Raw genomic sequence first — 14266 nt, forward strand, 5'->3', positions numbered from 1 at the left:
TACCTTTCCTCCATCAGGCATCCTTCAAAAAATAACTGGGTTAATTTCTTAAAACCTTTGCTCTAACTGGAATTCTCTTGAGCCTACATATTAGCCCTTTGAAAGCTTCCTAGGCTAATAAATAAAGTCACAGACACAACTTGAGAAGGCAGGTTCCTGAGACCTGGCCTGATAATGGATGCTCCCTCCCCCATTCCTTTATACAGTCATGAAGGCTCTCTTTTGCTGCAAATAGGTGATACATTGGACAGAGTGCCAGGCCTGGGGTCACGAAGATCTGAGTTCAAATCCAGCCTCATACAGGTCCTAGTTGTGTGACCCTGGACAAGTCACTTAATCTCAAGTTTACCCATCTGTAAAATGGGGACAATATACCTACCTCTCAGAATTGTTGTGAAATAATTGTAAAGTGCTATATAAATGTTAGCTATTATTTTTATACTTACTAAAATCAGCCCCAGGTGTAAGCTGCTTTGCAGCAATGAGTATACCAAAGTATGAAATATGGCAAGAGAAATTCATGTCTTTTCTGTCAGAGAAATAAAGTTTCTTTGATTGCTTATGATTGCTTTCACCATATAAAGAAACACCCTTGCCAACACTGAGACAGCAGGTTCCAGGGAGGAAACAACCAGTAACCATTCCATGAGAGCTGGCACACAGCAAGCACCACTGGCAACAGGTGAGTGCTTGCCATCTTTAGTTAAAAACCAAAGGAAGGTAGGCAGGGGGAGAGTGAAAAGCAATGACACTTACATAACTATTCGAAGAGCTTTAAAGTATTTTTGTTTGGAGGCCATGCCATAAGTTTCCCCAGAATTCTTACCTATAATCTTTACAAATCATAAAAATGTGCATGTTTAATACAACACCATCAATCAAGAAGCCTTTATTAAGTGCTTACTGTGTGACAAGCACTATGCTAAGTGCTGGGGATACCAAAAAAAAAAAAAAGACAAATCAATATATAACATGTATGACTTAAAGTGCTTTAAAAATGTATATCCCCACTACCTTCTTGCTTGAGCAAACCTTTGTCCTCTAATAATGCATATGTGACTGACTGGGCCCTGTACTATGGCCATCTTCTATGTCAACTAGCCAAGTACATCAGTAAATACTGTATATCCAGATAGTTTCTGAATAGAGGAAGATGACCACAACCCCCTAGGATCAGAATTTATTTAATTTTTTATGCACTAAGCATAGACTACCAACCAAATATACTAGAGATGTCCTTAAAAAAGTTAAAGTTACGGAGCTATAGGAAAAGCAGACCCCCCAAGCATCCATAAAGTGACATGAGTCTCAGAAAAATGGAGCTTGCGCATTTTCATCTCAACCAACCTGTTATAAATTGGTTTTTTAAATTAGCACCCTATTTGGTGCTTTTTCACTAATGTCCTCTACCTAGAGGCCTCACTGGGGTGTGGAGGGTTCTAAAAAGCTGACCAGCTTGGTGGCTCTAATGGAGCCCATCAAGCTTTAAAAGCTATGATCATGAGCTGAGGGAAAGGCCCCATTGACCTCTGAGGATCAGCCTAGGTACAGAGAGGCTCATGATCAGAAACAGGCCTCTAGGTCACTGGCTTTCTATTTGGCTACTGAAACTCAAGAAACTGCCAACTAAGGAGGTGGAGATGGGACTGTAGTCTGCATGAATTGTACAATTCTGTCTATGTGCACTGGAAATCCACATCTTGTGCTCAGCCAATGGGAGAACCTGCTCTAAAAGAAAAACACTAAGGGAACGAAAAATTCTGCTTTCCATCCTGGCATGGCACTAGACTCCTATTCTCTATTGCTATGACAAGACACAGGACATATTCAGTTAGTAACAGATCTGGTGGCCAGTTCAAAACAGAGTATATTCAGTGTGAAAGGGATGATCTGATTTTCATTCCTTTTCTTAGGAACTGTTTATCTTCATTACATTTGGGCATTTCTAAACTGGCTTCACATGGATGCACAATGGGGATTTCTTTCAAGGTAGAGACCAGATGGATATACAGTAGACAGGGGATTTGTGACCTATATTTATTGACAGGATCTGCTTTTAGGCCCCGTTCTACATCTTAAAGCTCTAAGACTCTAGGGCCAAACTATGGTGCCTACAGTTTTCTACAACGAAGACTTCAGAGGGTTTCGACCACACTGATCTCTTTTCTCTCACATAAAACACATGTCTAAAATAGGTCCTTTAACTAGAGGACAAGGGTCTCCTAGGAAAATTGGTGGTAAGTGGAGATGTTGGAACAGGCGTATTACCACTACTCTCATTCCATGAATCCTCTTATTCAAAACAGACCCCTTCTGAAGGCTTCTCTTCCCCTGGTGAGGTTACAAAGAAACAACCCAGAACTTTCTGCAGATATTATGAACATGACACTCTTACCTAACACCAAACACCTATTTTTACCTTCACAGAAGCAGATACCATTTCTATAGATTCATTCCCCAAACATATATGGTTGGCTGTATGTCTTAGATCTTTTCTTTGTTAGGTGAATCTTTCCCCACCTCAACACTCCCCCCACCCACATACACACACATTGAAGATTTTGTGCCTGCGCATTCTACTCTATCATGGTAGAAAAATAAGCATATCTTGCCAAGATGGCATTTCTATCTCTCCCCCCCACCACTCCTATCATACAGATAATAATCATGACAATACAGTTTGTTGTAACAGGAGATGAGTTTCCTCAGGCTCCTTCTTCTGTCCAGTGCAGGAATCATGGAGCTTCAGGTAAGTCTCCCCTACCACTCCTGTCATACATGTAATAATCATGGAAACACAGTTTGTTGTGACAGGAGATGTTTCCTCAGGCTCCTTCTCCTTGGCCGCAAGATGAACAGTCCAGAAATCATGGCGCTTCAGATGACAAAATGATGCTGGTCCTTCCCATTCAACCCCAAAGTTTCCAGACATATTCCACATTCATAGTCTGGACTTTACAACCAGGTGTTTTTCAAATAGCAACACAAAGCTTAGCTTTTCCCCAAACCGAAGACTTGTAAGCAAGTTCAAGGCCTGTAGACAATAGGCACTTCCAAAGGTTGGCAAGGATAAGGAGACGAGTCTGCTAAGGAGGGCACCGTAACCAGGTCCTCACTCAAGATACCTCACGTATCCTGTACATGCATGCCCACAAGGTGCAGGCTTTTAGGTAGTTGGTGGGTCATGCTTTTTCTTCTTGCCCCGACAGGATTTGCAAACACAGCAGATGATGCAGGGGGAGGCCAGTAGCAGCAGAGGCGAGGTCACCAAGGCTATGATGCCCAATCCCACAAGAATCCCTACAACCTGAAAAATTAAAGACAAGAGTACAGTGTAAGCCAATAATCAAGTGTTCTTATAGTATAGTACACACAAGTCCACTTCAATACATACACAGGAAACAATAATGATGAGCTTTAACTGTGGTCCAGCCACAGCCTGAACCAGAGCTGCAGAAGCAGGAAAGTCCAGCATCATAAACACAGTAAGGAGCCAGGAGTCCAGCTCCGAATCTAGCTCTGTTGATAACCCTGGCACGACCAAAAGATGAGGGCTCTCTTTGCAGTAAGTAAGTAATACCAATTTATAGGAGGTTAGGTGATGCAACATTATATAGCAGCTACAGCACGGGCTTGGGAATCACAGGTTACGAAAATCCAAGTTCAAATCCTGTCTCTGAGAATTAGTAACTTTTTGACCATGGGCAAGCACTTAATCTCACATGATCCCAGTTTTTTTCATCTATAAAGCAGGAATATTAACTATTTATGGTATGGAGCTGTAATGAAGCCCAAATGAGATAATACGTAAGGAACTTAAGTTGTTTAATTGTTTTTCAGTTGGGTCTTACTCTTCATGACATCATTTGGGGTTTACTTGGCAAAGATACTGCAGTGCTTTGCCATTTCCTTCTCCAACTCATTTTACAGATGAGGAAACTGAGGCAAACAGAGTTAATGACTTACCCAAGGTCACACAGTTAGTAAGTGTCTGAAGCCAGTTTTGAAATCAGGAAGAGGAGTCTTCTTGACTCCAGGACTAGTGCTCTATCTACTATACCACCTAGCTTCCCAAAGAAACTTAAAGCACTATATAAATGCCAGTTATTGTTAATGATGGCTCTGGCTGAAAAGCAAGGGACCCTTAATGAACCCAAAACAATTCTGGGTGGGAGAAATAACTACGCCACTTAAGGGACTTATGTTAGGCCCCTATTTTGTAATTTATATATACACTGAGCTGTATAATCAGAGTAGCTAAGTGACAGCAATAACCTCAACAATTTCCTGCGTCTGCTTTAATTTCTCTTAGACCTATGCTCATGGCAAAAAACCAGAATAATTCCTCCTTATGTCAGCAGAATAGAGAATATGTGCTTCCAATTCTACACAGAACCATAGGATCATAGATTTAAAGCTGGGAAGAGACCTCGGAGGCCATGAAATCCAATCTTTTTGTTTTACGCATGAGGATAAAAGTTAAGTGACTTGCCTAGAGTCACACAGCTAGGACGAGTCAATGGTAGGATTTGAATGAGGTCCTCTTGATTCGAAGCCTAGAACACTATCCACTAAACACTACCTGTTGCTATAGGCAATATTGAGACCACTCTTCTGGTTCTCTGAGGGACTGTTGCTCTTACTCAGCCTCACATACAGCCTTTTGCACTAGGCTGTCATGCTCCTCCATCACTTATAACTAGCTATACTATATGCCACAGGAAGCTTCCCAGACAGAAATCCTCCTAGACATAGCACACCTGACTTATCCCAATACTCCCTTTCAAATCACAGTACCTGTGTTCGGTTCCACATCACAGAGGCTCGGGAGTGACCCAGTTTATTCCGACAGGGCCCTTTATCATAATGTCTGAGGAAAATGTCATTCTGAAAGAAAGGAGGGAGTCCCAGTCAGCAGCCAATTTAAACTGAGAGAAGAATACATGCCTAACAAATCCTTCTTTCCAAGTGTCAGAATGGTAACTAGGGCTAGACAGCTGGGGCTTTGCCCATGGGCACCAAATTTAGAGGATGCTGACAGCCCTTGAAGTCCTTTTAGCATAATGAGGTTAGCTCACCCCTCCCTGATGTTGCACCCGCACCCACAGCAGCCTGCCAAGCAGAGGTCATGCACTGGTGTCCCAGGGCCTCTGTCTCTCTACTATGGGGCAATGTTCATCCCCCTCAAATTAGGGTGCCTTTCATGTTACTCGCCTCGGGCATGGTTTGTGGAGCTTGACCTCAGTACAAGAAACAAAAAAATCCTAATTGACAACTCTGCTAAGAGGAGCTCCAGGAATCAAAGGTAAATGTGATTATCAAATACACCTCCCAGCAAGCCCGTGATCTTCAGACATGTGGTTGGGTGGCTTTAGAAGTTATCACATATAAAGGGATAAGAAATCAGAGACAGTTCCTAGATATTTCCAAAAGGGAGTTTAATAATCTTTGCTCATACCAGTCCTCTCTTAAATATATGGTACCTTGTATGGGCAGATCAACCATGCATAAAATAAAAACCAGCAGATGAGTACTTGATGAATACCTAACATGTGGCTGCCACTGAGCTAGGTGTCACGGAGGAATAAAAGACAGTCCACAGATGCTTACTGGGAAAATAAGATTCACTCAATGTCAACATCAAAGATTTCTCCCAAGTGAAAAGAATAGCACTAAGTGGAACAGTACGATTATCTCTATGTGCTAAACCATGTGGTACAATTAGAAAACAAAGCAGTATTTTACAAGGTCTTAATTATGTGGTATAGGTAGTAAGTGCAAAAGGAATTGGGGAAACCAATGTGGTCTTGCTTCCACACTTTGCACAGATGGTCGTTTATGCCTGAATTCTCTCTCTACCCACCTCTGTGCCACCTCCCTTAATGCAGTTCTCCTGGTTGTTAGATCCTTTCCCCTCCAACAAATCCCTATGTGTTTATTTTGTATTTATTCTATGCTTACTTATCTTCAAACAAGCTGTATATCCTCCCCTTGTAAAATTAGGAAAGGGACTGGGCACGTGATGGCAAGGAACGCTCTAGGAATGATACCCTTATGGAAGGGCATGAACAAGTGTGTCACAGGACCTCCAAGCATGGGAGATCCCTTACTAGGGAGATTACCTACATCACTAAGATCAGAGATCCCATGGAGTAGTTGGATCAATCTAGGATTCAAAGCATTTTCATAAAAATTTATTTACAAATGGATCAAAATCAGCAAGAGAAATAAATCTGAAGTCATTCTTCACTTGAATGCCCCCAGATTGGGATTTGGACAATGACCCCTCAAGCTCCATCCTTAGACATTCCTAGAAGCCAGACACCCACCATCTGAAATCTGCACCGAGCAACACAGCTCAATATGCATCCAAAGCTGAAACCATTGGTTTAAACAGAGCAAAAATGATGAATAGGAAAATGATGAATAGAACAAGATGCTTCCTTCCACATCTGATGTCAGTGTTATGAGCCATTTAACATCTGCTTCATCTCATCTCAAGTGCCAGAACTGTGTGTTCTTTGCAGCACCCATTCACCAAAACACAAATCAATCTGCCAAAGAAGACTGAGATCTGGTGTGCACATTTATCTCTTTGTTTTCTACAGAAGGCGTAACTATGTCATGAGCCCAGAATCTGAATATGGCCCCTTCCAATACACTAATGGAATGAAGAGAAAATTGTCAATTCTATCATTCATTTAGCCTCAAATGAATTCATTTCAGTTATTCACAAAGCATGATATGCCATATGCCAGCAAGGGATTATACAATCCTGTTTTAATTCCTCTTCCAGAATGTCCTATATTATAATTGTGGCAGGCTTCCTATGATGGTCTTTCTCAAAAGGGTTAAAATCAAACTACATAAAAAACAATAGCCTGAGAAGGAGTTCTGTTGCTACCTTAATTTCTGTCTAGATCAAGAGCCTGCCCATTAACAATTTTTAAAAAACCCATATTTGTGGAAGAGATGGATGATGGGCAAAAGCAACCATTTGACCAAACAGGTTCATGCCTTCTCTAGCTAGAAGCCATCTTGGATAATGGATTTCATTTTGATGGATCGGACCTTAGGCAGAGGGTGAACAAATAGCACATGTTTACTGAACAATCAGTTGGTATCTACTACACTATGCACAAGCTGCTCATTTCAATTCAACAAACATTTATTAAGAGCCTATTAAGTGCAAGGCACTGTGCTAGGCAGTAAGGATACAAAAGGAAAAAGCAAAGAATATCTGCACCCCTTGAGGAATTTACGATCTTTTGTCCATCAATTCTAGTCAACCAGTTTGGAGGGAATGAACCGACATACCAGATACAAGGAGCAAAATAAGGTACGTGGCAAATGATTAAGAACAATCATAGCAGGGGTTCTTAACTAGGGTCCACATGTTTGTTTTGTTAATATTTTGAAAACAATATTTTAATAGAATTGGTTTCCTTTGTAATCCTATGTCTTTTATATATTTAAGAACACTATTCTGGGAAGGGGTTTATAGCCTTCACCAGATGCCCAAAGGGATCCATGACACAAGGAAGGTTAAGAACCTCTGGTCTAATTAATGACCCCAACCATGTAAAAGGAAGGGCTGAGAAACACTGTGCTCAGTAAACCACCAGATTTGAAGAATGTAGCCCTGGAAGTCTGATTAACCCGTCCATGAATATCAGTAGTAACCCTGGAATGACTGTGTTGTATCATGAATGAACTGAAAGAGATGAATTTTTGCAGGTCAAATTTACAGTCACTTCTAATCAAGCTCAAATCACCTGGCACTCTAGGGCACTGAACCCCACATAGGCCTTCTCACCACTCCATCTATATCCCTTCCTTTATTGGCCCGGAGATTAACACTTGACTATGGACTTGTAACAGGCAAACTTGATTATAAAGAAAGGAAAGGTTCAGTCATATATTGAGGTGGAGAGAAGAGAGGAGATGAAGAATGATAATTGGACCAGAGACTTTTTGCCTGGGAAAGGTGCCTAAATATAGAGCGGCAGCACTAGCTTGTGTGCACAGGGATGGAGAACTACCTTCAGAGCAGTTTATAAACTCATCTAATTCAAAAAGAATTTACCAAGGCCCTACTATGTTCAAAGTATTGTCCTACATGTTAGAATATAAATACAACCTCCTCCCCAAAATGTTCCATTCTCTCAAGACGCTTACATTCTATGGGAGGTGGGGTGAGGATAAACGTATTACATCTATGGGATATAGTGACATTTATTCCAGGTTCAGAGATGGAAAAACAACTTAGTGGCTTGGGAACATGCTGAGGTGTCACCCAGAGAGTAAGAAATACTCCCAAAGCAAACTTTATTTTTCAAGCCTATGCCCTGGGTGCTCCTCCCTCCCTCTGGGAGGAGGTTGGACATTGAGAGCTCCTCCCAGATCTTCCATTTAAGGAGGACACCCAGGGCAGCCATACTTTCAGTTCCCAACCAGCTGTACTCCTTTGAATTTATCACGCCTTTGAGTAAGGTACTCTTCCCTTCCCCCTACCAACATCTTTTTATGTGTTATCTTCTCCCGTTAAATTGTAAGCTCCTTGGGGGCAGGGACTGTCTGTTTTTTTGCCTTTCTTTGTATCTCTAATGCTTAGCACAGTACCTGGCACATAGCAGGCACTTAATAAATATTGATGAACAGTTAAGGCAATGCTCCAAATTCCACCTGTTGAGAAAGCCTTTAGATAAGGATCTACAGAAAGACCAGTTAAAGTTGGGGAAGTCCTTTTTCTTAGGAAAAATAAGTTTTCTGTTTCGAGACCACTAGACATATTAAAAAATGAAAGCAGGCAGAATGCTGGCTCTCATTCAGGTGGGTTGAGACAAACACCCAATGGGAAGGGGCCCAGCATCAGAACTTACATCCAGGTTCTGGAGACAGTACCAGCAGAACGTGTGTTTACAATTCTTACACATCATCTGAGCACAGCCTTCATTCCGTTCAATGTAGACCCGGCAAACAGGGCACTGCTTAATGGGAGCTTCTGCATCCATCCCAATGAGGGCCCTAGAAAGAGAAAAACAAGGAGTAAGAAAATAAATGTGGACTATTCAATCAGCAAGAACTACAGCTGTATCAACTAAGTAAGAAGGTAGGTGAGGAAAGTGGTCTAAGTAAAACATAGCATCCTTCTTGGAAAGGATCTGTATTGAATTTCCAGGTCCAATGACAACAATTAAAGTCAATTTTCTGTTATCCATGCTGGTATGTGTGTGTTTGTGGTTGCACATGCATGCACAGGAGCCACAAATGTATATCCATGTGATCTTTAGGGGAGGTTGGAAAATTGAGGACAGAAGGTCAACAGACCCCAAATATGTCACAGGGAACTCAAAAGTACAGGTAACCAAAACTCCACTTACATTTGGTTTTGGAATATATTATTATCATTTTTCTTGGCATGTATTTATCTCCCTAACTGTAATTTGCTAAGCTAGTATGAAAAATGAATTGGTATTCCCTGTGTACACTGACTGTAAGAGAAACTCCTAGGGGTAAGCCAGAAAGTTAGGAGAATTGAGCCCAGGACTAAAAAAATGGTCATCTACATGTGAAGAATTAGAAAGTAAAATCAAGACCTGAATAATGACCAACACACGAGACAGAAATGACAACTACTTATGCTGCTTATAATACACAGGGAAGAGCTGCGATAAATAAATTAACTGTGACAACCCCTCCCCCCCCCAGACTGAGATGAGGTAGTAGATAATAATGTTGAAATCACTAGTGGGGGAAAAGTAGAAAGAAGGAAAAGTGAATCATTCCCAGCATCCCTAGTCAGCTAATAAGGGCCATCAAAGATATCACAACCACAGTGTGAGAAAGACAGGAATGGCTAGTCAACATCTGGCTGGTCAGATTATTAAACCTGCCTGTGATCTATGCTAGACCTCTAATCCTGTAAATTCTTCACAGAATATCCAAGGACATTAAGATATGTCAGTAGTAACACTGAGAATCCTAAAAAGCCACACTACCAGCTTGGAAGCAGTGCTGGGGTCTTTCCACTGAATGGACTGTAACAGTGGGAGCTATGTTCCTGTTAATACAGAACACTCATAGCCCCAAGCAAACCAGGGATCAAACAGGAAGGTCATACTCAGGGAACTCCTGTGTTAATAAAAAACCTCCCAGGACCAGATGGTACAAGTTTTACTGATTCATATCTCACCACCTCCTAAGCAGGGGTGCCACCTTCAAAGAACCCGATTTCTTACATAACATACAAACTATGTGACAATAAGTATTCATTGCACCATTGCATTTTAAGATTTCTTTCCCTGTGAATGTTTCCAATGCAATATAATATTTTTTACAAAGTAACCAGATCTCAAAACATCCTGGGAGGAAGGTAGGAGAATAAAAATAAAAATAAGAATAAACAAACCAATAAACACAAGCAGGAAAACTAAGGCACACAGACATTAAATAAGGAAGTAGATACATGGCTGAGCCAGGATTTCCCATTGAATTCCTACTGACCACAGTGACTCTCCCACCACTGGATGAGGCAACGGAAACCAAATAAAAACTCTATACCTTCGATAATACCTGGAAAACCCTTTGGCCCTAAATAATCTCTTAAGAAATACTCTCTTAATTCCAGGAGCATTTTGATGACATTTATGTATGCTCCTAAGGAAAGTGTTGCATTAGAATTTAGAAAAAATGGCTACTTCATGACACACTGAAGGCACTTAAAACACTGGAAGAGCATTTAGAGTTCTAGAAAAGTTGGCAGATCACAGAACTTGAGAGTCAGAATGGACTTTGGCAGCAACCCTTCATACTAAAGGAATCCCTACCATAATCCCCCTTGTTGAGATAACAGATCTCTAACCAATTTAGTTCAGTCTTACCCATGTTCTGTTGGCAAGACAACAACAGGCTGGCTGTCCTGACAAGAGCGATCAGCATGCCAGGTATCTTTGCAACATGAGCAGAATGTCAGGTGACAAGAAGGACATTCAACCTTTGTGGGCTGTCCTGAGCTATTCTGTTCAATATGGCACACAGTCTGGCAGTCGGCAACAGGACACCACGTCCGGCAAGGGTCCAAATGGACTTCTAGAATGAAAAGAAAGCAAATGATGGCTGCATTCCATTACTAGGGTCTTGACTTAAGTCTTCCTGCTCATAAGTCCTGATTTTGAGAGCTGTACAAGAGCTATTATCTGGAAATTGGGGTATTTGTCACCTAACACTTACATCACAGAGTGCTGCCAAGGACAACTATTTCTACTAACTTTCCCTTCATTGAATCCATACTTCATTTACTTGGTCCCTGACCATTCCTCTCCCCACCTCCCCACTGTGAACTGTTGTACTTGCCACTGATCTCATGTCCTGATGGCAAAGTTCAATGAAAAATGAATTAACAATTAACAAAATAAACCCCCTTTCAGAAATGTTTGTTTGTTTCAAGAATTCAAAATACACACACACACACACACACACACACAATCAACAATCACAATTCCCTGAAATGGCCAGTCTTGCCTCCATTTTGCAGAAATCTTGGATGTGATAAGTCTGCCAGGCATGCAACTTTTTTTTCAGACACAGATTTGCACCTTCCGTTTGGCACTTTACCCTCACAACAGCTTTAGGAAATAGGTTACAGTGATTTCCTCTAATTAATAGAGGGAAATGAAGCAAATGGGGAAGCTGGGGAGAGGCAAACATATGTCTTGGAGCCACAGAACTAGAGCTAAAACACAGAACTATGTTTTAGAGGCCATCTAGTCTACCCTTTCCATGCTATAGATGAGAAAAACTAAGGCCCAGGGAAATGAAGGGACTTGCCCAAGGTGACAAAGGTAAGTGAGCATCCCAGGTGGGATTCACACCCAGGTCCCTTTGACTCTAGGGTCCAAGGCTCTTTCTACTGCTACAATTACAGTTTAAAGTCATAGAATTAAAATGAGCTTTTTCATACTTCCACAAGAGTGAAACACTAGAAATGAACCAAAAGGGGAAAATTTGTTCAAAAAAGAAAAAAAAAGGAGAAAGGTCTAGATACATTATAAACATGAGGTAAGGATTTCATGGAGTAGGAAAGATTCAATCAAGACATCACATATGTGTGATATCTGTCTCTTCAGAGGACAACAAAAGCGTTCCTCTTCAAGTGTGCACACACACCCTGCTTAGCTTCCTTATTCCTTTTCAGTAAAAGATCCACAGTTCTTTCCATTAAAGGTGACCTTTAGAGGAACAAAATCATGTGGAAAATGCTGGTACTCTTGAGGGGCGGAGTGGCCCTTTTCTCTCTGAACCGAAGGATTTGGAAACCTTTGTGCTGATGAGATTCTAATTTTAAAACCTCCTGCCCTTGGGTAATTGAGACAGGAGAAAACAAATTTGAAGGACAGAGAAAATGGAATAAAAGACTGAGAGCTGGTCTAATTTCCCAAACCAATACCTTCACAATTCATATACTTTTAAAAAAACCACCCAAGTCTAAAAAGTGTTTATGAATGCTGTATTTATAACTTACCTGAGAACTACAATAATTGGATATATTCTTATTAGAGATTTTTAGTACTAAAGCATTCTTCTTAAGCACATGATGCTTCTACCCAGCTTCAGGATTTGTGATGGGGGAGGAGATTAAGAAAGGGATATGGAAAGATAGCAGAAAGGATAGAGGGAAGATGGAGTATGGCCTTGAAAAAATATCATCGAAAGGAGAAGGCTGATTTCTACCCCTTTAGATATTCTTTGGCCCTAAGCAACAGGAGTTCTAATCAAGTCTTAAAAAAGGTGGCTCTCTATCTTACATGGACCACTAAGAAAATTGTCCCTTAACTGACATCAGCTTCAAAAATAATCTATTTACATGTAAAAATCCATAAATGCCAAACAAGGGTGGCAACATTTTTCTCTGAGTAGTAGGTCTTAAATGACGTAATTTACTATTAGTTTACTGAGGTATATGTCTTTGTACGTGTAAATTCTATGTATTATTAGAAAATCTGACCCAAAAGTATGCAAATAAGATAACTATATTTTGATTTATATGTTGGGAAAGAATGATTATTATTTAATTGATCATAGTTGTTAGTATAATTTCAATATCAAATGTAGAAAGGTCAAGCAGACTAAAAGAAACTATACAAATGAGTAATTTCCAAACACCAATGTTATTGCAATAACAAACCTCAAAAAGATGTACAAATGTAAACTTTCCATTCAAAATGTTTCTAAGTAAAAAAAAAAAAAGAATATCAAACCTTGGACTTGGAAGACCTGTATTCAAATCCCAGCTGAGCTATTTACTGGCTAGATGATATCGGGCAAATCATTTAACATCTTTCAGCTTCAACTTCCTCATCAACAAAGTGAGGGGTTAAACTGTATGATTTCTAAGGTCACCTCCAGCTCTACAAATATAAGCCTATGCTATATCATATGCAATGTACATAAATGTGTACACATATATACTTACACATAGGGCAGTGAGGTGGCACAGTGGAGAGAGCACCAGGCCTACAGTCAAGAAGACTTATCTTCCTAAGCTCAAATCTGGCCTCAGACATTTATTAGCTATGTGACCTTGGGCAAGTCACTTAATCCTGTTTGCCTCAATTTCCTCATCTGTAAAATGAGCTGGAGAAGGAAATGGTAAACCACTCCAATATCTTTGCCAAGAAAACTCCAAATGGGATCATGAAGTCAGACATAACTAAACAATATATACACTCTCTTTCTGGCTAGCCATATATAACATATTGAAAGAGTTGTTTCACTTGTATGACAATTTTCTAAATACCATATTATTTTTAAATAAAGCAATAGAGACTGGACCTCACTCCTGACTGAGTGAGGAAATTCCCTCTACCAATGCAGGTTGACACCTTCTCTGTAAGATATGACAAAGTCTTAAGACAGTTAGTTGCCAAGAGCTCTGAGGGTCACAGAGCCAGTATGTATCAGCAGCACGACTTGAACCCAGGTCTTCTAGCTTTGAGTCTGGTTTCTATTCATTATGTTACATTGCCTCTCTCTATCCACTAAACTTCATTGTATAAAACGATTTTTTAAAACACTAAAAATCATATTTTTGTGGAATAAAACTTTTAGACCAACTTATTACCTGTGTAAATTTGGGAAAACAAAATGCTATTTCTGGGTTTGTTTCTTCCAAGTTGGAATTGACAACAACTAAAGTCTTTTCCCGCCTGAAGTCTATGATGCTATGTGACTTCAGCTATTTAAGGCCATCAAGAATGTGCTGAAT

General features: G+C 40.4%; 1 protein-coding gene across 1 annotated transcript in view; it reads right to left on the reverse strand.

Annotated features, from left to right (window-relative positions):
• Positions 1–874: 874 nt before the first annotated feature.
• Positions 875–14266, reverse strand: part of RNF144B (ring finger protein 144B) — a 92758-nt gene continuing 79366 nt past the window's right edge. Inside the window, exons 5-8 of the mRNA XM_020986827.2 lie at positions 10884–11091; positions 8883–9027; positions 4798–4887; positions 875–3307 (exon numbers count right to left, since the gene is read on the reverse strand). Coding sequence (XP_020842486.1) covers positions 3167–3307; positions 4798–4887; positions 8883–9027; positions 10884–11091 — 584 coding nt within the window. The 3' untranslated portion in view covers positions 875–3166. The remainder of the gene's footprint in view (positions 3308–4797; positions 4888–8882; positions 9028–10883; positions 11092–14266) is intronic.

Source organism: Phascolarctos cinereus, unplaced genomic scaffold (assembly GCF_003287225.1).
Source record: "Phascolarctos cinereus isolate Bilbo 61053 unplaced genomic scaffold, phaCin_HiC Scaffold_4;HRSCAF=312, whole genome shotgun sequence".
Lineage (NCBI taxonomy): Eukaryota > Metazoa > Chordata > Mammalia > Diprotodontia > Phascolarctidae > Phascolarctos > Phascolarctos cinereus.